General features: G+C 40.6%; 1 protein-coding gene across 2 annotated transcripts in view; it reads left to right on the plus strand.

The window, feature by feature from the left end:
* Positions 1–6,021: 6,021 nt before the first annotated feature.
* adcy8 (adenylate cyclase 8 (brain)) overlaps positions 6,022–23,755 on the plus strand; it is a 100,383-nt gene continuing 82,649 nt past the window's right edge. For both annotated transcript variants that reach the window (XM_038717232.1, XM_038717231.1), the window contains exon 1: positions 6,022–8,195. In XM_038717232.1, coding sequence (XP_038573160.1) covers positions 7,161–8,195 — 1,035 coding nt within the window. In that variant the 5' untranslated portion in view covers positions 6,022–7,160. The remainder of the gene's footprint in view (positions 8,196–23,755) is intronic.

A 23,755-nucleotide genomic window follows, 5' to 3' on the forward strand; every position in this document is an offset into this window, starting at 1 on the left:
CGCTGAAATGAGCAGGTCCGGGCAAATGGCAAAAAGCTTAATTTCTGAGGGGACTGCCACTTTTGATGGCCGAGGGGCTGTGCAGACTGATGAAGTTCAGATAATGTATGCATTCTTTACTGTGATTGGGGAGAAGTACATTAGATATGGCCATGATGTTTAAAACTGTCTTCAAAATGAGGAAAGAACAATCAGTTTTTATCCTACACGCTAAGCAGCATCTCCGTTTTCATCAGGAAAACTAATAGGTATAGTAGTTGTTCATATCAGTTCTAAAAAGAGGAAATTTCACGTGATGTTTATTCCTCAATACATAAATAAAAGTGCGTCTGATCCTGTACATGAATCATTAACATTGTGGGTTGAAGTGTGCATTAATCGTGTTAAAATGTGGTTCTGCAGAGGCCACAGCAAGGGAGAACCTACATACAGTACATAAAGTGCATATAATAATTATAACATCCTTCAAACAACATGGTGGCATACCCTGTTATTACAAAACTGCCCCATAACCTGTGTAGTCAGTGTTAGTGTAGGTCAGTATTTTTTTATTTGGCGGGGGGGTAAAGGTATGATCAAATTCAGACTCTGTGTTGGGTCCTAGTCTGCGCGTGTTCATTGGGAGGCCATTGCCCGCTCACTCAGCTCTGGTTTTGGTGCCCGTTCTAGACTCAGTCAGCTGATAGGACTGAAGTTTTTATTACACATTGTATGGAAATATAGAAATTTAAATGAGTTGCTTGTGTGAATAATGGCTATTGACTGTCAGATGCATAGGCAATAGTAGTAGTAGTAGTAGTAGTAGTAGTAGTAGTAGTAGTAGTAGTAGTGCTACAAAATGTCAAAGCCTCTCATGGAGCCTCTGTTTCGCATCTTGTCTCTCACTAACAGTCATTGGTTGGTTGGTTATAGTTAGGTAAAAGTTGTTGTCAGTCATGGGCCTAAATTTAACAAAACCTTAAACATAGATGTGGCAGATCAGAAAATGTCATATGAATAATTTACTAGACAACATTCAATAACAATGTTCTGTTGATGCTCATGCAGATTATTTTGGAAAGAAATGGCAAATAACATATTTTATCGTTTAGTTTGGAAGACTTGTTTCATCATTACACTTAATACATATGAAGAAGAAGGAAGAAGAAGAAGTCGTCTGGTTTTTTTGAAGTAAGAAGAGAAGTGAAATTTGTACAAATGGAGACCCAAACTTTTTATTTTGCACTAGAGCTGACAGAGCATGTCGGCTACCTTAGCTTCTCCTATGCACTTGGAAAGGGAGGGGTGAGCGGTGACTGAACCGATGGTTGCAATTCGCAACACTCACCGCTAGATGCCCCTAAAACTTACACACTGAACCTTTAAGTTAGGATTTTCTGCTTTATATGGAAAAACTGCCTGGTTAAGTCAACAAGGTTACCATTTATATGCATATCATGAATAAAGATTATTCAGTTTCGTCAAACTGATGAATGAAAATGGGCTCAGTAAAGTAATAGACTGGTTAGACAACTTTGAAATTAATTTTGTAAACAGATTTAATTGAATTTTGGATAAATGAAGTGGAAGATTTAATTTCATTTTGACAAGTGATTATTTATTATTCAGCAATACATATTGCTTATATACAACAACATTTACTTCGTGATTAGTACTTGCTGAGTTTTCCTGATGTGCAGCCTCATTTGTAAGCTGCACCTTGTCTTTCTGGAGCAGCTTTCCTTCTGAAGCTCCAGTAATGGGGGAACTGAAGCTTTACAATTTGACAATTTGTTCCTATCAGTTATGACACCCTACTTAAAGGACAAATAAAGGGCATGTTGAATAAAAGCAGATTCTTACTGGTTCTTGATTGCGTTCAGTGAGGTTCAAGGATTTCAGTAATTCTCTTTTCCTGGGAATCAGCAGAAAAAAGCTACAGTAGAGACACAGCAGACCAAAGGAGGGTAAAAATAGACGGAATAGCAATGAGGCAACTTTCTTCTAGCCTGGAGACATGTGTGAGTCAAAGTGGGGGTTGGTTCTCCTCATAAGGACCTCTTGCAGCTCCTCAAGGTTTAGAAGGGAATAATTTTACCCGATCTAATCCGAGTCCAGCAAGCTCTGACAGGCCTTGGCCCTGCTTCTCTCGGATAAGGAAAAGTGGGACAAGATACTTGCACACAGCGGGAGATGATGGAGCCTCTACTGTGCGCATTTCCTTCTCCAATATTCTGTCTACATTTTGGGCATTTTGATGACACTCTGAATTAATCTGAATTAATCTTGCTTTAACCAGTGCCCTGGGCAAGACCGTGAGTAGAGATCTTTGGAGGATGATTGTAAAAACATCTCTGGGGACTCTCCTTTCATGATTAATTTGAAGTTTACTGTTTGTGATTAACATTTGAGGGCCTGCGAGCCTCAGATTAGATTCATGATCAAGTTATATTGCTGAGAATATTATTTACATTTTAGTTAGTAAATTGATGCTCTTACACTGAGGGCGACAGCAGAATGAACCTTCAGTTGAAGATTACCAACATTACAAATCAGAAGTAGTGCAGCAGCTGAAGCCCTGAAAACAAATGTCGAACTGTGGGCCCAGAATGATGGCGCATAACAAGGTGTGATCTGCCTGAACGTGAGGTGAATGTCAGAGGGGGCTGCCTACAAAGCCAACTAATTAGGGGTATATTATTTTAGTGCATAAAATACTTATTGTGCCAAAAACAATTTTTTTTTCTCCAATTTATTAAATGTAAACATGTTTGACTGCAGTGCTCTTTTTTTATTTTATAAAAGCAAAGCATTCAAATTTCAAAGTCAAACTGAAATTTAAATAAATGATATAATTCGATATATATATAATGTATACTGTATGTATGTATGTATGTATGTATGTATGTATGTATGTGTGTATATATATATATATGTGTGTGTGTATATATATGTATCACAATAATTGTCAAATCATTATTTCCTTTAAGTTTAATGGCTGATTTTTGCACCTTTTTGAAAGTTGAGAAAAACAGATGGTTAATTGTGGTTTAAACTATTCTTTATGGTCAGAGCATGACAAACAGTGGATCACTTACAAATCTGAGGTAGAACATTCAAAACAATTATGATAAAATCTTCTTTCAACAAATCAAACATTTATTGCACACTCTTCAATATTGTTATTGAGGGAAATTATATTGCCATAATTAGCATTATTGTTTTATTGCCCAGCCCTAGTTTAGCTTTACACCAATCTTGGAAACCCTAGTTACTTAGCCTACTTGTGTGAATGTTTCTGCATTAAAATCATTGTCAGGCGATAGCCGATGGGTTCCGAGATTGCTAATCAGACTGTAATCAATGACCGGCACACAAAAGAAGATGTTTTGGCCCTAATATCCTGTTATAAAACACATTGCAGTTTTCAGTACTTTCTAGTTCTACTGTACATATCCTGTGCTACAAACTGAGGTTTGATAGCTAGCCCTGTGACACAAGACATGGATTTGCTCTAGATTTTGCAAAGTGAGGTGAAGATGTCAACATTTGTTGGAGTGTTTCAACAGCAAAAAAACTTTATTTAAATCTTTTTGACTTTTTTTTAGAAATGTAATACGCAGACAAGAAGAATGAGAGAAACGTGAGATGTCAGCATGTTTGACTTGGCACCCAAACATGTTGCTAGCTAGTTTAAAACTAACCAGCTAATGCTGGTACATTTTATAGCTAAATGAGCTTTCTGTGAGGGAATAGCCACACACTGCAAAAACACTCCAGCAAGCCAAAAACACATGAAAATAAGGCAATACACCTTTACACCACTGAAATGATTTGGTCATGAGTGTTAAATTAAGAAACATTTCTACTTAAATTCAGTTGGCCATGTTGTATCTTGTACCTTAAACATTATGTTCCTTTTTACTATATCTAGCCTATTTCTACACGTTAAATTGACAAGATATAAGATGTAAATAAAAACTGCTTTTGGATTTTTGGAAGATGTTGTTTTTTTTTCACTTTTGATTAAGATAGGCTCCATTACCCTGCTTCCAGTCGTTGTGCTAAGACTAACATGTCTTGAACCTATCTCTGTACTCACACAGAGATGAAACTGAAATCTATTTTCTGATATCTATCTAAGACAGATAATGTAAAACCAAAATGTATCAGTATTTTCACAAGAAAACAAATTTCTTAAACTGCTTTATCAACATGAGCCAATATTTATATATATGTGTGTGTGTGTTTGAGTGAGTGTTCGAGCTTGGCGAGACAGTGAGTCTAAAGATGACTCATTTTACTGCTCCACCAGCTAATGCCTGTTTGCCTGATGCCGTCAGTACCACATCCTAGACACAATGTCAAACACAGCTTTACACTCTACATTACTTCTACTACTTTAATGGGAGCTAAAAGAGTTAAATCTTCTGGCACGTGTCTGTTTCACATGTAAATTATTGTTATTTCATCTCATTTATCTAAATTATTGCTCAGTGAGCACAAAAATTTAATATACTGTACTTTCTAAGGCTTACTCTGTAAAAACAAAATTCATTAGTCACATGGCCACAAGAGGTCACTTGTCAGAGAAATATTATTGTATTTATTTAAGTGTTTGAAAAAAAAACGCCTGATGCTGTTGTTTTTGTAAGGGGGGGCAGTCTCTGCCATGAATTGTTGAATAGTTATTTTATGTTCAGTAATACTATGCTGTGACCCATCTACCAATGTGTCCCTGAGCAAGACACTTAACCCCTAGTTGCTCCAGAGGTGTGCGACCTCAGACGTGTATAGCAATTGTAAGTCACTTTGGATAAAAGTGTCAGCTAAATTTATCGCGAGTATCTTTATTCTTGTTAAATGTTGTGTTTTGCTTTTTATTTTTGTTGACATCAAGCTTTCTTTTTTGAATCAGGCTGATTATTATTTCATACACACTTGTTACCAAGAACTGTGTATTGTTACTTATTCACACACTACAATACTTGGCCAAAAGTATGAGGACACCTAGCGTATTAATGTTGAACATGTCCAAAACCAGCATGGGCATTAATCTGCTGCTATCACAGCCTCCACTCCTCTGGTTTCAGGCTTGCCACCAGATGTTGGAGCTGGCTGCAGGAATTTGCTCCCATTCAGACTCCAGGGCATCAGTGAGGTCCAACACTGATGTCGGGGGATCAGGTCTGGCTTACAGCCCACATTCCAGTTCTTCCCAAAGTGTTGGATGGGGTCAAGTTCAGGGCCCTGTGCAGGCCTGTCAAGTTCTTCAGAGTTTGCCTTCTGTCCCAGACATACAATTAATTGTCAATCAATTGATTTTTATTATGTGTATCTCAGTCTTCAGTCTTTTTTTTTTAGCATTAACAATGTTTTAGTTGCCTGATTATTCCTTAACCATAAATCTGCCATAACTACGATATTTCCCTAACCTTAAAATAATACTCCACCGATTTAGCATTGCACTTAAATAACATTGTCAGACACACAGTGGACTGTTTTATTTTTACCAAATAAGTAAATCAATGCAGCAGAAGTAGATATGTTGTGTTTTGATTCCATGTATTCTTCTTTCTTCTCAAAATCAGCACACTACTGTTTAAAATTTCATTTTATTCTGATGCATTAAAATTTCCCCTCACTGGAAAAAGACCTTGTGTGTGTGTGCTTTAGCAGCATGTTTTTGATCAAACCCAGGTAAATTCCAGTTTCGTAGAATTAAAATGAGCAAAAGACCAAAAGAAGTGAGCAAAGTGCAATGGAGAAAGCTGGCGAGACAAAAGGCAAAGAATCTGAAGAAAGGGAAAGATATTAGGAGACAGAGGGATGGTGAAGGGAGGTGGAGAGGGAAGGGTGAGAAAGAAAGAGACAGAGAGGAAGGAAATGATAGAAATGGAGGATAAAAGGATAAAGGAGGAGAGAAGCGTGGGATGAGAAAGACGGGTAAGACAAGGAGAGAGGGGAGCGCGCGCGCACTCACGCACACACACATAAACACACACACACACGCAGAGGTGACTGTGACGTCAAACTGGAGGCCAGCTGACTCGCTCGCTCCGCTGTGCCTCTCGCTGACCAGCCTCGCGCTCTCTGCACATCTACTCCACGCGGCTGCTGCTGCTGCTGCTGCTGCACACCCTTTTAACCACTGAGGAGGAGAAGAAGGAGACGAAGAACGGGGAAAACCGGGAGGACTCAAGTGGGGAGACGGCTCACCGGAGGAGGGGGAGGAACTGGAGGAGGAGGAGGAGGAGGAGGAAGGAGGCTGCGTTCTCATCCTCGCGCGCAGCACGGGGACGTACAGGATTTTATTTTACTTTCCATGGAGACGAGCCGCTTTTCCTCGCGCAGGTCTCCTCAAAGATATAACCGGGGAGGATTGTGACGGCCGTGTGTCTTGGCACCGCTCCCCCCGCCAGCCAGGTGTTGCATTCAAGCGCGAGCCCCTCATGTTGGTGGAGAGGCACGAGAAGAAGGGTTGATCAACGTTGCGGATCCCGCGCACTCGACACTGATCCTGTCTGCAGAGCCTCTTGAGCAACAACAAGTTGACACATTTGAATTTCCTCTGGCTCCAGACCACTCCGGTTTGAAGATCCGGATTCTACTAACGGATTTCTTCTTTTTTGGCCTTCCCTGTCGGCTGTTGACCTCAACGGATTTGTCTTTTTCTCTTTTATGAACGATACAGAAAAAGGAATTAACGTGAACATGTGTGCTTTTTTGCTCTCCAGCGGCACGCGCAAATAGGAAAACAATGGCAAAGTAGGCTAAACGGTCCTAGCTGTGCCAACGACGCACGAGACATTTTTGGGGGTTCATTTTAAAGATCAGATTTTCTGCCGTCTGCGAAAGCTGCTACCTGAAACCGTTTGCACCCCGAACCTCCGCCTTGTTTTTCACGGATCCCCGCGTCCTGATGGTGCGGACGGTCGGCGCACAGCGGCTCGAGCTGCTGCTTGGACGCGCCGCCCGGTGATATTTAGCCTTCAGCACAGAGACACGGAGCATGGTGATGATGATGGTACACGATTAACCCGAGAGATGCTTTTCAACTCGAGTCGGATTCATGTGCTGTTTCTTCAGTGGAATCGATCGAGTGACGATGACCTCCAACCGCGCTTTACCCAGTGCCGTGCTCGCCGCAGCCCGAGAAAGAAGCACGCGCCCCCGGTTCGATGCGCACGAGAGGACGTCGTCTCCCCAAAATCGCTGAGCTAACTCGCAGCCGGGAAGGGAGGGACAGACTACTACAAACCCACACAACCAATAGGAGAAGAAAAAGAAAACAACAACAGCAACAAGCAGCAGTGATGGAACTGTCCGAGGTCCGGTGCTCCAGCGCGAGCGAGGAGCTGTACACTATCAACAGGACCCCGAGCAGCAGCAACAACAGCAACAGCAGTGGCAGCGCGCGACCCAAACGGCTGCTGTGGCAGAACGCGGTGCGGCACATCACCGAGCAGCGGTTTATCCACGAGCAGGGCGGAGGAGGGGTGAAGGGCATCGGACCGGATGAGCCCTACGACCCGAGCCAGGGCGCGAGGAAGCAGTCGGCTGGGCGGACATCGGTGGGAGACCGACACAATAACGGCGGGACCAAGGTGTTCCCTGAGCGCGCCAGCAGCGACCTGGGGTTCTTGCAGATCGACTGTGCGCCGAGCAACTCCGACTTCTTCCTGAACTGGGGCTACACGTACCGGGGCGTCATCTTCCCCACGCTGCGGAACGCCTTCAAGTCCCGCGACCTGGAGCGGCTGTACCAGCGCTACTTTCTGGGCCAAAGGCGCAAGTCAGTGGTGGTGATGAACATCCTGGACGTGGTGACCAAGCTCACCCTGCTGGTGCTGCACCTCACCCTGGCCTCCTCCCCAATGGACCCGATTAAAGGGACGCTCCTGGGCTTCTTCACGGGCATCGAAGTCGTCATTTGTGCCTTAGTGGTGGTGAGGAAGGACACCACGTCGCACAGCTACCTGCAGTACAGCGGCGTGGTCACCTGGGTGGCCATGGCCACGCAGATCCTGGCGGCCGGGCTGGGCTACGGGCTGCTGGGTGACGGGGTCGGTTACGTTTTGTTCACCCTGTTCGCCACCTACAGCATGCTGCCGCTGCCGCTCACGTGGGCCATCCTGGCCGGCCTGTTCACCTCGGGGCTCCACATCCTGGTCCAGCTGCTCATCAACCAGAATGCGCAGCTCTCTACCAACCAGGTAAGCTCTCACCTGTCCTCCTCCTCTTCTCCAGTCATTCCTGTCGTTTTCTCCATCTGTTCCCCTTCTTCTCCCATCCGCTCCTCTTTGTCTCTTCTACCCATCCTTCCCGTCCTCTCCTTCTCCAGATTTCTTTCTTCTTCCACCCATTCATGCGTCTTCCCCTAAATCTCTCCTCCTCTTGTCCATTTTTCCATTTTCCTCCCATTTCATCTCTTGTCCTCCATCTCTCTTCCATCCCGCTCTTTTCCATCTCCCTTTCTTCCTCCCATAGCATTCTATATCTCTTTTTCCTTTTCCACCATCCTCCACTCCCTTCTTGTCTAACTCTCTCCTCTTCTCCTTTATCGACCTGTTCTTCCTTTCCTTCTTCTTCATCCATCTTTTTCCTCCCTCCTTATGCTCTCCTTCATCTCTTTACTGTTTGTTTCGATTCCTCAGTGCATCCTTCCAGAAGCCTCCAAACTTGTAGATATATGTCTGCAGTTCTGCCTGATGCCTGATGACATGTTGGTGTGTGCTGATGCTCTCAGCTGTGAGGGAATATTGTGATCTGGGTTCATATACATTTTCCTCTGTGTTTGCTTCATTCTGAACATAAAAACGAAAACTGGGCCGCGGTTTATTTGCAGCAGACACTTTCCTTGTCAGTGAAACTTCACTTGGCCTATGTATTATGAACAGGTGTTCATTTGTTGCTTTGCCTGGACTGTGTGGTGCTCCCTGTCTCTGACCACCTGATTTGAATTTGTTTTTGTGAAAAGTTTCAGTTTTAATAATGAAATAAGGCTTTTTTTGTGTGACTGCTGAGGTTTCAGCACCAGGAGCTGTCCAACACACACACACACACACAAACACACACACACACACACTCTGAGATCCTGAAATGCACTGCAGCTCCAAATAGGTTCAGCACCCCCTGCTGGTAAACATTAAAATTATAAATCTTTCACTCCAGCTGCTGTTTTCAAGGTCAGCTGATGTCAGATACAGGCAGAACTTTCCACACAACCTGCATGCATCACCAACCTTCTTTTATATTTAATGTAAGTCAATGTAAGTATAGACCATACAGTGCAGTATATGAGCTCTGTATTCCAGTACATTGGAGTTAAAATATAACTAATAGCTCTGAGGTCAAAATGCTGACTTTCAGATTTAACTTGAGGCCCTTTACTTCTAGATGGACAGTTTAGGACTATTAGCTTGTTTTATAAATAGTCCCCCTCAGCAATGGTTGTAAACTTACCGAAAAGACATCCAAGGACACTTTCACTGGTGAACAGTCCCTCAAACCCTCAATCCAACTGATCATGTATGCCACATCTGAAGACCAGAATGAAGGCAATTTCAGACTCAGAATAATGTATTTAAAATAGTGCCATGCAGTCTACCATTCCTCTGGTTGATTTATGGAGGAGAACAAGAGCATTTAGATCTGGGGATTTAATAGGGTTCATTTTACTGAACTCTGTATACATCCTAAAATGTTTTTGTTGTGTGTCGTGATGATGCTTAAGCTGTGTAATGAGACTTCATTCTTAAAATCTCTTACTGTTTTTTTCCCTAACAGTACTGTACTTGTGAGCCACATGGGAACCCATACTGTAGGTGATGACTAAGTAAGCCATACATCAACAAAAATGCTTTATGATTGGACCACATAGGTGCACACTTTACAGATCATAGTTTATGCTGTTAAAATGGTTTCACTCCCCGTTTAAGTAATGTGTCCATCTTGTTAGGATTTAAGGGAGCCTGTCTGTTTTGAATGTAAACAGAGAGAAAACTGCTGCAGATTAAGTGCGGTAGTGTTTTGACAGAAAACTATCACCTGAAGTGGATTATTCAATATGTGAAAATCAGTGTGAAACTCTTTAGGCGCGTAAAAAGGGCAGTCAAGCCCTCGGATATGTTTTGCCTTTAATTATTTTCTCAGGCATGTGTGTCACACGTTCTCAAGTGCAGTACATATCTTATTTCAGAGTTAAGGGCTTCACATCAACATTAAACTCTTCACATCAGCAGTTAGCTATGAAATATATTTCCCTGTCAGTTTGCTCATTTCTGGCTATGTTTCCAATTTTCTCAGTGGCTTGAGTTATTCCTGTTGTGAAAGGAGCAGAGATGACAACATGTCAGGCACCCAGAGGATAATTTACAGTAGGGTTTATTCATAACATTGAGGACAGTTATATGGCTTACAGGTAACAAATCTAGACAATACAGAAACCTCTAATATATGTCAGAACACAAAGAAACGATAAGCAGTGCAGCAAAAAACAAATCAGCAAAAACACAACGTGAGCAACAACTCGCTGGATGTACAAAACAAATGTACAGGTGGCACATATAGACGAGAGCATACACGAGACATGAGATTTTTAGCCTGGGACACATAGACTACTGAGTGCCAGCACCAGTACCAACATGATACTGTTAAATACGTTCCTTTGCTCATAATATGTTTCTTTTGCATATTCTTTGTTAAAATTTGACATTAACCTAACACAGACAGCCTTTAAGAACACTGCCTACATAAAACAGTATAAATGAACAAAATTATGAATTAAGATAATATAATGAGCTAACTAACAGTTCCTGACAGATTTTCATACTTGGCTATATGTAAGTCTTCAGAGGTTCAGTGACTGAAGGGACATCATGATGTTTAAAATGAGATGGTGATTCACACTTTGAGGGGTCATGTTGCAGAGTTTGTTGGTCCTTGTTGTCAGTGGCACATGACCCCATTTCACAGTTGCAATTTTCAGTATCATTAATATAAAAAGACTATTTTTCATATTTCTAATCTCTCAGAGCTAATGTTAAACATTTAACCATAACCAGTTTGTTATTTTGTGGCATTTAGGTTATTAAGGCCATTAGCTCTCTGCTTTGGTATTTGTATACTTTTTCATTTCATTTAATTATTTTATTAGTCAGAAAATTAGAGCTCAAACAACTTGTCAACCAACTGATTAGTCGATCTACAGAATTTTACTTGGCAATAAATTTGATAGTATAGATTAATCAATTATGTAAATTTTCAAGCAAAAATGAAACATTTCATTCTCTGGTTCACTTCAGGATCTGTTGCTTCTTTCTGTTTTAGATGATTGTAAATCAAAATCTTTGGGTTTTAGACAAAACAAGACATTTGAAGACATCTTGGAGTGTGGTACCTTAGTAATATTTATTCAAGATTTTCAGACATTTTTTAGACCAAACGGTTAATTGTGACCCCACACAGGTTTGGCAGATTTAGTTCCAGTGGTGTATTATTATTTTTTAATTTCAGTTTCTTAGACTGTTGACTTGTATGTACATTATGCATATTTAGAAATTATTGCAGATAAGAGTAACAATCAGAAGTGGGTAGAGTAGCCAAAAACTGTACTCAAGTAAAAGTACTGTTACTTTGCAAAAACAAGTACTCAAGAAGTCATTAAAGAGATCATCAATCAATAGCCACCTGAGTAAGAGTATAAAAGTATTTACTGAAAAAAATACTTGAATAGCGAGTAACTGAATTGAAAATACAAAAAAACACTGGGTCATTTTCCCCAAGTCTTTCATTTGATGTGAATGTGACTGGAGTTATTTCAGTTACTGATGGTCATCCTCAGATAAAGGTAAAGAAGTGAACATACACCTGTATTTATTTGTGATGAAATGACAAGTCATAATTTCCTGATTAGATAACCTGCCACATTAACACCAGGACAATATTCCCAGTGTGTATCCATCAAGTGTGATTACAACATACTACATTAATATTATAGTATGTTAGTAAGTACGCCACTAAGTAAAGATTGTTTAAATAAATATACCTCTTTCTTGTTGTCTCCTTTTAGAAATTATGATTTGGCAAACAAATCAATGTAGGAAATAATGCAGTGATGTTTCATAATTTATTGCCCATTAAATAGAGGAGTGTTCACTTCTTCACTTTACCTGAGGAAGATCATCTGTGGTTTAAACATATCAGTCACATCCACATGAAAAGCACAATGAATGTATCCAGATGTAGTGGAGTAAAAGTAAGGATTTTTAACTAAAAATCTACTCAAGGAAGAGTAAAAGTATGATGCATTAAAATTACTACTGCAACTCATGCTGCCTGATCTGAAGGCTGGATAACCATAGCCTTGTCCTTCTACTGGTGTCACGCTGAATCCCATCATGCTTTACTACAACGTCTCAGCTGACCCTCTGCGTGGCCGTAAAGATGAGTAGATGTGATGCAGATGACTGTATGCTGCACAGTGTATCACTTGTTGTGTTGCTCTGGGGAGGATTTCCCATATTCCTCTTGGGTGGTTTAGCTGTGTCACATGTGCTCATAGCCATGGACCCGGCGAGCCTCTCAGAGGAAAAGTCAGAGATCGAACCTGCTGTTAACTGGGTTCACGAGTCTGACAAAAGACACATTTTTGTTTAAATGTCTTTGAATAACATTTTCATTTACAGGACTTCAGTTTATAGACACGGATGATTCCCTTGCCTTATATGTTATGGTAATTAAAATAAGACTTTCCATAAATCGTTGATATGTAACAGTTCAGTCATGAGTCCATTAATTAGCGTCCCCGCGCCTTGTGGTAAGTCTCAGCTTGTGTCATTATTATAAGTATCAGCTTGCTGGAAACTGTGTGGGCAGGAGGGATTATTTTAGCATCGCTTGTTGATATTAGTCATCCTGAAAATGCTGGGAGATCAGCACATTACATGTTCTGTCTTAATGTGACTGCAGTGACATGCAAGCTCGGGTGCGTGCGGCTGGATGGACGCAGTGGCGAAGGAGGATTAGGACAGCTCATTCTACACTCCTGGGGTTAGGAAGACTGCGCTCGCTGTGAAATCAAACATCCTCGATTCAAGCGGCGCTAATCTGCTCTTATTAATTGTGTTTGCTTAAGGATGTGGTGAACATTTAAAATACACATTAACTACAGAGGGGAGACGAAGAGGGGAGGACGTTGACTGTCAGTTTAATTAGAAAGGAAAGCTCAATATTTATCAGATGTCTCAGAACCACAATGTTAAACTGAAAGTTGAACAGAGCAGCACAAAGATGTATTTATGAAGGAGAAGCCATAACTTAAATTAATGATCACATTTGTTGCAAAGACCACTTTAATGGGTGATTTGTGGTATTTTGAGGATGTTATTACAGATAATTAAACTTGATAGTAGGCAATAACAATCTGCTGCATTAAATCAGATGCTCTGTACTAATGTACACTTTATTTTTTATATTGTATGGCGTCCAAACGTGATAAAACCAAACATCTCTGCTTTCACTGTAAATGCAAATTTGTTCAGCTTAACTTCACAGTAATGGTGCGACAGCCGTAGGATTGTTCCATAAGTTAATTGACTACATTGTTAAAGTGAAGGCAGGTAAGTATGAATTTAAAAAACGTAATTCCCCAAAGATGGATATTTTTCCCACTGCCCATGTCTCCCTCTGTCTCTGAGCCTGATTCTTCCTGTCAGACTCAGAATAGCCTTCATCGATCCAGCTCCGTCTCTTTAGAGTATCTCTGTGTCCCTGCTGGCCCCACATCCTTTGTTTCTGGCCTGTCGAAAGCTTCAGTTTTGGCATCTGTATTACCTATCGTCTCACCGGTACAATGACGTTCCTTCTTTTCACTCTCTAACCAATAAGCTCTTATTGACCTGCTGTTTGCTTTTTTGTCCTCCTGAAAAGAATCCACATAGACCTGATTCTGCTTCTCCAGTCGCTGCTGTATTGATGGCTTCCTTTGTGCAGAAATCATTTAGCCTTTTTACTTGCTGTTAAATGAACAGAGGGATCAGTAAATAACAGATTAGGTATGGAGCAGTGTGTGTGTGTGTACAATAATGTGTGTGTTTTGATCTTAGGGGAGTGTTCTTGTGTAGCTAAGAGCATTATAAACCCGTCAATAGCAATGTATCTTCTTCCCTCTGTTCACACTCATGTTACACACACACACACGCACACACAGCAGGAGCTTTACACTCGCCGATTAGCCGTTCTTCAAGCTCCCTGCAGTTTCCTCTTTCAAGGTCAAACTCAGCTTACCTGAAGTGCCAGCTGCACTGAGGAGATAGAGGAGGGAAAAAAGATATAAGGCCAAATGTGGATTTTGTAAGGAGATGCATGCATTATCAATCTCTTGCCTTTAATGTGCTCTGAAAAAAAAAAAGCGTTTTTCCAGGGCACATTGTCTGCCAGCCAATAAAAATCAAACCCATTTTTATTTCTTTTTAAAGAAGTCTGCTGTGTGCTTTCATTCCCATTTTAGATTTCAAGCGTTTGTGTTAGAAAGAACTGATCAGATTTTCTGTGACTGATTCTTTCAGCATTTTTTAAAACAGTGCCACTGGCTGATCACGACACCATTTGCGGATTCAAATGAACCATTTTCTAGAATTTTTACTAAAAACAATGCACCACATTCATGCACAGCAAACACGAATAGTAAAGGTTTCTGATTATTCTCACAGCTGTGTCTGCACATGTAAATAAATCACAGGTTTCATCCACACACAGTAATCGTATGTTACTGGGTGCGTGCTTTATGATTGATTCATCCGGTGCCAGTGCTGGTTCATGGGAAGGTTTTACTGCAGTAGAAGCGGCCTTGGCTCTGTCCTCTATCCAGATTATCTGATAAGAAAAATGTCATAATAAATCATTTGTTAAAAACACTTTAATTGACCAATGCTTCTTCATGTGGTCCTGCAACAAGGCTGAACAATGAATCACAACACATCTTTGTAGCATCCATGTTGTTTCAACATGTCCTCAAACCTAAACGACAAGATGGGTTGTTAGTCAGTGCATCCCAAAATGACAAATATGAACACTGACAGGCGTACAGGACCTTAAGTACTTTATGTAAGTCATATGACGTAAGTTTAAGTTAGGTCTTGGCAATAAAACTACTTAGTTAGGTTTAGGAAAACATCATGGTTTGGGTTAAAAAATGCATGTGATGTAAGTCAGTAAAGTTATTTAACCTATAACTCCAAATGAGTCAACATTAACCTGGTTTCACACAGGACTAGAACACCAGTCTCCTGGACGAAAGTCCTAGGTTGACACATCCATCCAACTGACCAGAAAGCTTTTCTGGAGCTTTCAATCATGGGATGTTCATATACTGGTTTGGTAGCTGACAAAGGATTCTCACCACACAGAGTAGCTGTTCTAGAGCTTTCACAGACCATCTTCCTCAGCAGATAAATTTGCCGAGTTGTTTGGATTCATGGATTTGGTTATTAAATTTTTTTATTTATTTAAAAAAAATCTGTACATGCTCCCCCTAGGTCAAATCATTCATGACCATGAAGTTATCACAGCTATGCAGACGACACTCAGATCTACAATGGTTCCATAGACTGAATCTATAAGTGCTTAGGCTACATCCACACTACTATTTTTTTGTTTTAAAACAGATTTTTAAAATGAGAACAGTCTCCAAAATGAGAACAGTCTCCATCCACACCAGCGTTTTAGTTGCGTATCTGAATTGATCTTTGTTTACAGTGCATCAAAAATTTAAATATCATGAAAAAGTAATTTTTTCCCCCATAACTTAAGTTAAATATTAGAATAAAGAATGTATAGTACAAAAATCTAGACCTTCTGAAAAGCTGAAAAACGTTAATTTATGCACTCAGTACTTGGTCGGGTCATCTTTTGCAGGAATTACTGCATCATGGTGGCATGGCTTTTAGGCAATCAGCCTGTGGCTCTGCTGACGTATTATGGAAGCCCAGGTTGCTTTGATAGCGGCCTTCAGCTCGTCTGTATTGTTGGTCTGGTGTCTCTCATTTTCCTCTGATAATACACCATAGATTCTCTATGGGGTTCAGGTCAGGAGAGTTGGCTGGCCAACCAAGCACTGTAATACCATGGTCAGTAAACCAGTTACTAGTGGTTTTGGCACTGTAGGCAGGTGCCAAGTCCAGTGGGAAAAGGAAATCAGCATCTCCTTAAAGCTTGTCAGCAGATGGAAGCATGAAGTGCTTTAAAATCTCCTGGTAGAGGCCTGCATTGACTCTGGACTTGATAAAACACAGTGGACCAACACCAGCAGATGACTTGGCACCACAAATCCTCATAGACTGTGGAAACTTCACACTGGACTTCAACTTGGATTCTTTGCCTCTGTACTCGTCCTCAAGACTCTGACCTTGATTTCCAAATGAAGTGCAGAATTTACTTTCATCTAAAAAGAGGACTTTGGACTACTGAGCAACGGCCCAGTTCTTTTTCTCCTTAGCTCAGGTAAGACTCTTCTGACGTTGTCTCACTGCAACAATGCACTGACTCCAGCCTCAGTTCACTCCTTGTGAAGTTCCCACAAGTTCTTGAGTCGGCTTTGCTTTACAGTCCTCTCAAAGCTGCGGTCATCCCTTTTGTATGTGCACCTTTTCCTACCACACTTTAACCTTCCAGTCAACTTTCCATGAAAATGCTTTGATACAGCATTCTGTGAACAGCGAGCCCTTTCAGCATTAAACCGTTACTGAAAGTAACTGGGAGTATAAAGCCACTATGGAAAACAGTCGCAGCAAAGCAAATACGGTGACATGCACAGTACAAGTGTACAAGTATTTGCACAGTACAAATATTTTAAGAAAAATACCAAAACGAAAACACTGTCAATAGCATTGTGTTTCTGCTTTGCATGACTGATAAGACCCAATCAGAGAGCCAAATGTGAACGTCTGAGTCATCGTTTTTGAAGTCCTCACTTTTCACCTGTCTGCACTAAAACGCTACCCTGCAGATTACAACCAAAACGGGATCAGCAGCGTATTCAGACTTCTCTGTTTTAGGTCTTTGGATTCGCCATTTTAGTCTGGATGGGAGGCACAAACGTAGGAAAAGGTTTGTGTTCTAAAACAAAAACGCATTAGTGTGAATGTAGCCTAAGAGCAAGTTAGGAATCTTGGTGTTTAGAAATAAAGCTGGCTTTTCTTGCCACTTTAAAGACCTCTTGTGTACTATGGCTAAAAAGTTGAGATTGAATGTAGTGTTGCATCACGTTTAAAAAACTATTTTCAAGATACTTCTACTTTGATGAGAAATAATTTTAGCTGTAACAACAGAACATTCTCAACATCATTCTTGTACTGCACGTTTTGGAAAGGATGATGAAATCATTGAAATTCTTATTTAGATGGTTTCCCATGCATACTATGACTTTGATAGCCAGTCACTTTCACTGACACAGTTTCTGTCATCGGAAGTCGTGACCATTAAAGTCTGGTCTCACCTCGGTGCCATCTATCTGCAGCTTTCCTATTTATTTCATCTCTGAAGATGATTCCTCGTCTTAGCCAAGCATCTTTAGACTGACCCAGCTTGATGAAAAATGATTTCTGAGGGAGGAGAGAGATGGCCAGGGGGGTGTAGAGGGACAAATCCTTTATCTCCTCTCCTTCCTGTTCCCTGACCCCTTTATACCCTCCTCCTCCTCTTTTATTACGCCAGTTGCATGCGATTGATCTTAGACAATCTTGCTGTTACTAGACACTGCACTCAGCCACTCTTAATATTTAATGAAGGATCACGGCCATCAGCAAGAGCTTTCTGAGCTTTTAATGGCAGAGTTTTCCAGTGACATTTTTGCGTTTGACCTCCCCAGGCACTTCCAAAAATTGCTACTTTAAAGCTTTTACCATTCTTCATTCTTATTCTTCTGTCATGAATAAATCCCAAAATCAGGGCAAGAAATAAACACTTTTCATCCATATAGAAATCAACAGATGATTCTGTCGTACTGATGGAATTAATGCTGTGGAAATGTATGTGACTGACTTTATTATGACTTCCATTATAGCGCAGGGCTCTTGGAATGGCAATGTCTTTCAGTCCACCTCAGTCCATCTCCAGCGTGAAATATCTCCCAACTTTTGTAATAGTGCCCCTTGCAGGTGAACGTTTTCACTTCACATCCAGTGAAATATCTCAACATTTACCTGATGGATTGATAGAAAACTCGTAGTCTACTGAAATAACTGTCCACTTTTACAGTTTGAGAGGAGACTCTCTCAGTTTTATGTGACGAAAGAATAATATGGATTAAGCAGTAAGACACAGCGCAGCAGCATTTTCAGTCACTCAGGTCTGTTTAAAGGTGGAAAGAATTTAGGATCTGGCTTATTGCCATCACAAACTTTACTGTGGGGTTTTTGGCCTTGGCCACAATTTTTCACCGTGTTTACTCCTCCGGGCTCATCCTCCGTAAGAACAAATGAAACAGTCTGTCTGGGAAAATTATAGCCACCGAGTCTGGGTTCTAAAACAATAAAGAAGCTCTCCGCTTTGGGCTTAAACCTTTTTGTGAAAGCAGTTTTAGTGCCAGAAGCCTGCCCTGACCTGATAAATGACACATTGTGTAGATTTACTGCAGATTTACTGAAACCACTGTCAGGGACTATAGAAGCTATTTTCCACTTTATTCTGTCTTTCACTGCAGTTTAATTGTTTGCTGCTTTTATTCAAACGTCATGTCATGAAATCCACATTTCCTGAAATGTAAACTGAAATGTGTCAGTTTTGAATCAGTGTCTTCAGCAGTGGTGACGACCTCCAAAGTTACCTGCAAGTCATCCAGTTTTTCTTGCCAAACGCTGACTCAACACTCACCCTCCCTTCTCTTCCTCTATTATCGGCCAGGCAGCCAGACATTTATCTCAATGAAAGCTTCTCTTTGTGGTCCTTTCACTGAATTGCTGACAGGACCTTATTACTGGTTATTGTATTGCTGCTGGTAAATAGAAGAAGGCTGAATGCTCTGATGTGAACTCTTTTGAATTTTACAAGCTCACTGACTTTTTTTGGAGACCCTGACTGCATCACGCATGCAGAGCATCAGCTATATGTGCTTCGTCAGGGTTTTCAGGATGCATTTGTGCTGCACAATCAAAAGCTTCTGATCAAATTCTGTTCTGTGTCTGCCTGACAACAAAAAAATAAAGACAAGGATACTGTTAACCAAGAGCCATGTCTTCTAAAAATTCTCTTTATATACAAGTAATTTGCAACAGCAAATGTTTTTTGCAAGAAACATAACGCCACATTACAATCTTTATCAACACAATCTGTCCTAAAAATGTTACTTAACTTATTCACAATATGTTCACTGATAACATATTTCATTTGTTTTCCTACAGGAAGCACTCGCAGCATCTATTATCTTTTTATGTGTATCTTCAAGAAACTCAAAGCACTTGGTTAAGGTTAGGGACAGATCATTGTTTTGGTTAAATATAAAAAAATGTCAACAGTGACCTGAGACAGGACATCTCCTAACCCCCTAACCCTAACCCCTTAACCAAACCACAACCACCTTTCTCTTACATTAATTTTCACAACCTTAAATGTGCTATATTGTGTAGTCTTTACCTAACCACAGACTGTCAAATTCCCGGGCTTTTTCCATTTCCTGGGAAAATGTTGGCAGTGAAAATAATCCAGGCAGCTGGAGGTGTTGCAGTTAGTGTGCAGCTACTTGGCGTGTGTGACTTTATTTGAATTTATCCAGTGTCATACAGTATGTTGTCTCCTATGTTGTTAAATAGATTCTAGATTATGTACTATGTATTATGTATCATGTATAAGCTTATTGGAGGAAAAGAAAAGAAAATCACCCGTACGTCCTAGAGAGCTGAAATGTTTTCAGCACATCCACTGATATGTGAAAAAACGTTTGCCTCACTGCAACCTATGGTCAATTCAGAAGCCAGTCACTCTATATTTTTCAGAATATGCTAATTCAATTAACATCTGTATCACCACAAGTCTTCATTCAAACGCTACCAAAATCAACACAGACATTCTCTAGATGGCCGATATGAAGTGTTTTAAAGAGTTTTCAGATCGGTCAAACGGTGAGTCTGCAGTGATATTCAATAATACAATAATAATACAATAATACTGTAACTTGTACAGTAAGCACAACATTTTCTTTTTGGCTTAGTGTTGGGTCAAAAGCAACCAAAATAATTGACAACACGCCCAAAACCAACAGAATGATGTGTGATTTTTTTTTCAGAATTTTCTCACTAACATTGTGACTGTTAAAAACTGTAAAGCGTTTTAAGTTTAAACTGACAAAAATATCTGAACCTTTAAGTCACCTGCATCTGTTCTTCTCCTCTGAAAATGTCAAATGTTAAATATTTTGTGACCTTCTTGGAGCTTGATCATTGCTGCTTGCGGCTATATTTAACATTTATTTTGCACTTTCACAAAACAGCATACAGTTACAAAGATCTTTATAAATACACAAGCTAAATACTGAACTGAAATAATAGGTCAATCAACGATAAAAGACTCTCTTGTAAAAGAGATATTAATCTCAATGTGACTTAAATATTGATTTAATTGATTTATTGATTGAAGACAATGTAAAACAGAAACATCACAATCTTTCTTTGTTCTGAGCATGGCCTATGGAAAGATTCTTGTCAGCAGATCTTTTTTAAATTACTTTTTGTGCAGAAAATTGATTTAAAAGATGAAATATATGGGAGGAATACACACCATGGAGTGCTTAAAATCTAATTCTTTAGCTGAATTCAGAAACCGGTGTGAGGCAGTCGGATCCTCATTCTGAGCACAGACAAAAACAAAAGCAGAACAACAATGAATGTCTGCTTCAACTTCAGCTCTCCTTCCATCTGATCCTCCCCTCTGTGTTCTCTGTATTCTCCTCATTTGCTCCTCCCAGTCGCTCCCACGCTGCCTTTTTGTATCAATTAAGTGTAGCTGATTCTTGAGGTTGGCTCAGGAGGTTAAAGGACACACTTTTCTTAATGGACAGTGTTGACCCTGAGACCTCTCCTATGAGGTTTAGGGGTCAAACCTCTGGTCATAAAGGGATGCATCAATATGATAGGTGGTTACATTTAAATCATGCCCAGTTGGTACAAAAGGGCCTACTGTGTGCAATGGGAATATTCCCCACACCATTACACCACCTGTGACTGCCTGAACTGGATTCTTGTTGTTTGTAAATGTAAATGCTCCGTACTTGTATAGCGCCTTTCTAGTCTTTTCGACCACTCAAAGCACTTTTACACTACATCTGCATTCACCAGTCACACACATTCATACATTGAGCTTAAGTGCTCAAACGGAAACTAGCATTCACACTCATTCATACTAGCCGGAATAGCCGCCAGGGGCAATTCGGGGTTCAGTATCTTGCCCAAGATACACTTCGACACGCAACTAGGGGGGAGCCAGGGATTGAACCGCCGACCTTCCGATTAACGGCCAACCCGCTGTACCTCCTGAGCCACAGCCGCCCCACATTTACACCACATTCTGATCCTGAATGCAGAAACTGAGATTCATCAGGCCATGCAATGTTTTTCCATCTTCAGCTGTCCAGCTTTGGTGAGCCTGCACCCATTGTAGCCTCATTTTCCTGTTCTTTGCTGATAGGAGGGGGGCCCGCTGTGGTATTCTGCTGCTGTAGAATTTTACATACTTGAGTTAATGTTGCTTTCCTGTCAGTTTGAGCCACTTCTGGTTATTCTCCTCTGACCCCTCTCATTAACAAGGCGTTTTCACCTACAGAACTGCCGCTCACTGGGTCACTGCAGGTTTTTGTGTTTGTGTTATTCTCTGCAAACTCTAGAGATGTGAAAATCCCAGGAGGATGTGCAGTTTCAGAGGTACTGACAATAATTCCACACTGAAAGTCACTCAGATCACATTACTACAACTGAACTTATTGACTGTGTCTGTGTGCATTATGCACTGAGTTGCTGCCACATGAGCATACGCACATATCACACAAGTGCGCCTAATAAAGTGGTCACTGATTGTATATCCATAACTATTCTAAACACAATGTTGTGTTTATAGGGTCAGTTCTTCTTGGACCTAGTGGTATCTATTTAAGCACCTTTTTTGTTCAGGTTTTGAGATACCTTTCTCTGAGATTTCTGCCCCTAGAACTGTGTTAGTGGTGCTCACAGTTGTTCAGGATAAAGGTGATAAGAAATCACCTAATCATTTTTGTAACATTGAATTTCATTTGAAGTTGTTATGGCTGTTAATCTCAAAGCGCCCCTTTGGTTATTGAGAAGAGTTGACCTTTTGTATTTGTAAAGTGAAGATGCATTTTACCCTCCCAGCTTTCAGTCCACCATTCTGAAATTCAGATATCAATAAATACACACTGTATTTATGTGCAGTGGTTAGCACTGTCGCCTCACAGTAAGAAGGTCAAACCCTGGTTGCCCTGGTCTTTCTGTGTGGAGTTTCCATCTTCTCTGCATAGGTTCTCTCCGGGTGCTCCGGCTTTCTCCCACCGTCCAAAGACATGCAGGCCAGGTTAATTGGTGTCTCCGAAATTGTCCTCAGGTGTGAGTGGTTGTTTGTCTATGTGTGGCCCTGTGATGGACTGGCAACCTGTCTAGGGTGTATCACATCTTTTGTGCGATGTCAGCTGGGATTGGCTCCAGCCCCCCCGCGACCCTGTACGCAGGATACGCTGGATGGACATACTGACTCCACTTTTATATTGTTAATTCCAAATAAATATTTCAAGACGTTGAGGAGAGCAGCAAAAGTTTTTCACCTTCGCAGATGAAAGCTGGCTTTTCTTTCTCTTGCTCTTCACTTGTGTCCACTGTGTCATACTTTCTACTTTCTACAAGTTTGAAACTTGTAGAAAGTTTCCTGTGTGTTCAACACAGAGATTAAAGCAGGATTGATATGCAACAACATTTGCCCTGTTTGAGGCTGAGAACATATTGAGTGAGGGTTTAAGCTTAAAGTGAGGGTGATTTTCAGCTTATTCTTCACATTGAGGATGATTTCAGACAGGATTACCTTCCAGCTGTAATCTATTCATAGTACTGGGCGCAAGCCAGCAGCGCTCACCACTCTTCTCTGGGGTCAGCATTTAATAAGATTACTTTTGGATTACTGTTATCTGTTTGAAAAATGAACAAATGGCATCTAGATTCACCCTCATAGTGAAAATGTGTGACCGTAGAGAATTTATTCAAAAACATTGTAGTCAAGTGTTTCCTAAGTGAACATATTCTACTTTTGCCTCAGATGTGGTTATGTGTGATTACATGGAAATAATAACTTAGATAAGTTAACCATGTCAGCAGAAAGGAATAAGTTTTGTTGACGCAAAGCAGCATCACAGACAGCCAGTTTAATTTGCGTTTCTTTAGTTGTACGGCGGCCACCATAGACAAATTTTGTGGGGTAGGCAAAGACCAGAGACTTTAATTGAAGCTTTAAATGTTAAGCTGTAAAAGCTCCTCTGGAATATGTAAGGGTCAGATCAACTCTCCACAGAAAACTATAGATCCTTCAGCAGTACACACGTCTTTCATAGCTTTAAGAGAGGCATCATCTGATTTAACATTATGTGATTAACAGAGCTCCTGCTTTACTGCAGTTATTTTCTCTTTATTTGCATGTCAAATGTTACATTATAGATTTTTACAAAATATGGACACATACTCAACTCATCCGTTTGTCTCGTCTTTTCTATCTCTTCAAATTCTCTTTT

The sequence above is a fragment of the Micropterus salmoides genome, unplaced genomic scaffold, assembly GCF_014851395.1.
Source record: "Micropterus salmoides isolate LMB-PRFRI ecotype aquatic unplaced genomic scaffold, ASM1485139v1 Ms_hic_scaffold_14, whole genome shotgun sequence".
Classification (NCBI taxonomy): Eukaryota; Metazoa; Chordata; class Actinopteri; order Centrarchiformes; family Centrarchidae; genus Micropterus; species Micropterus salmoides.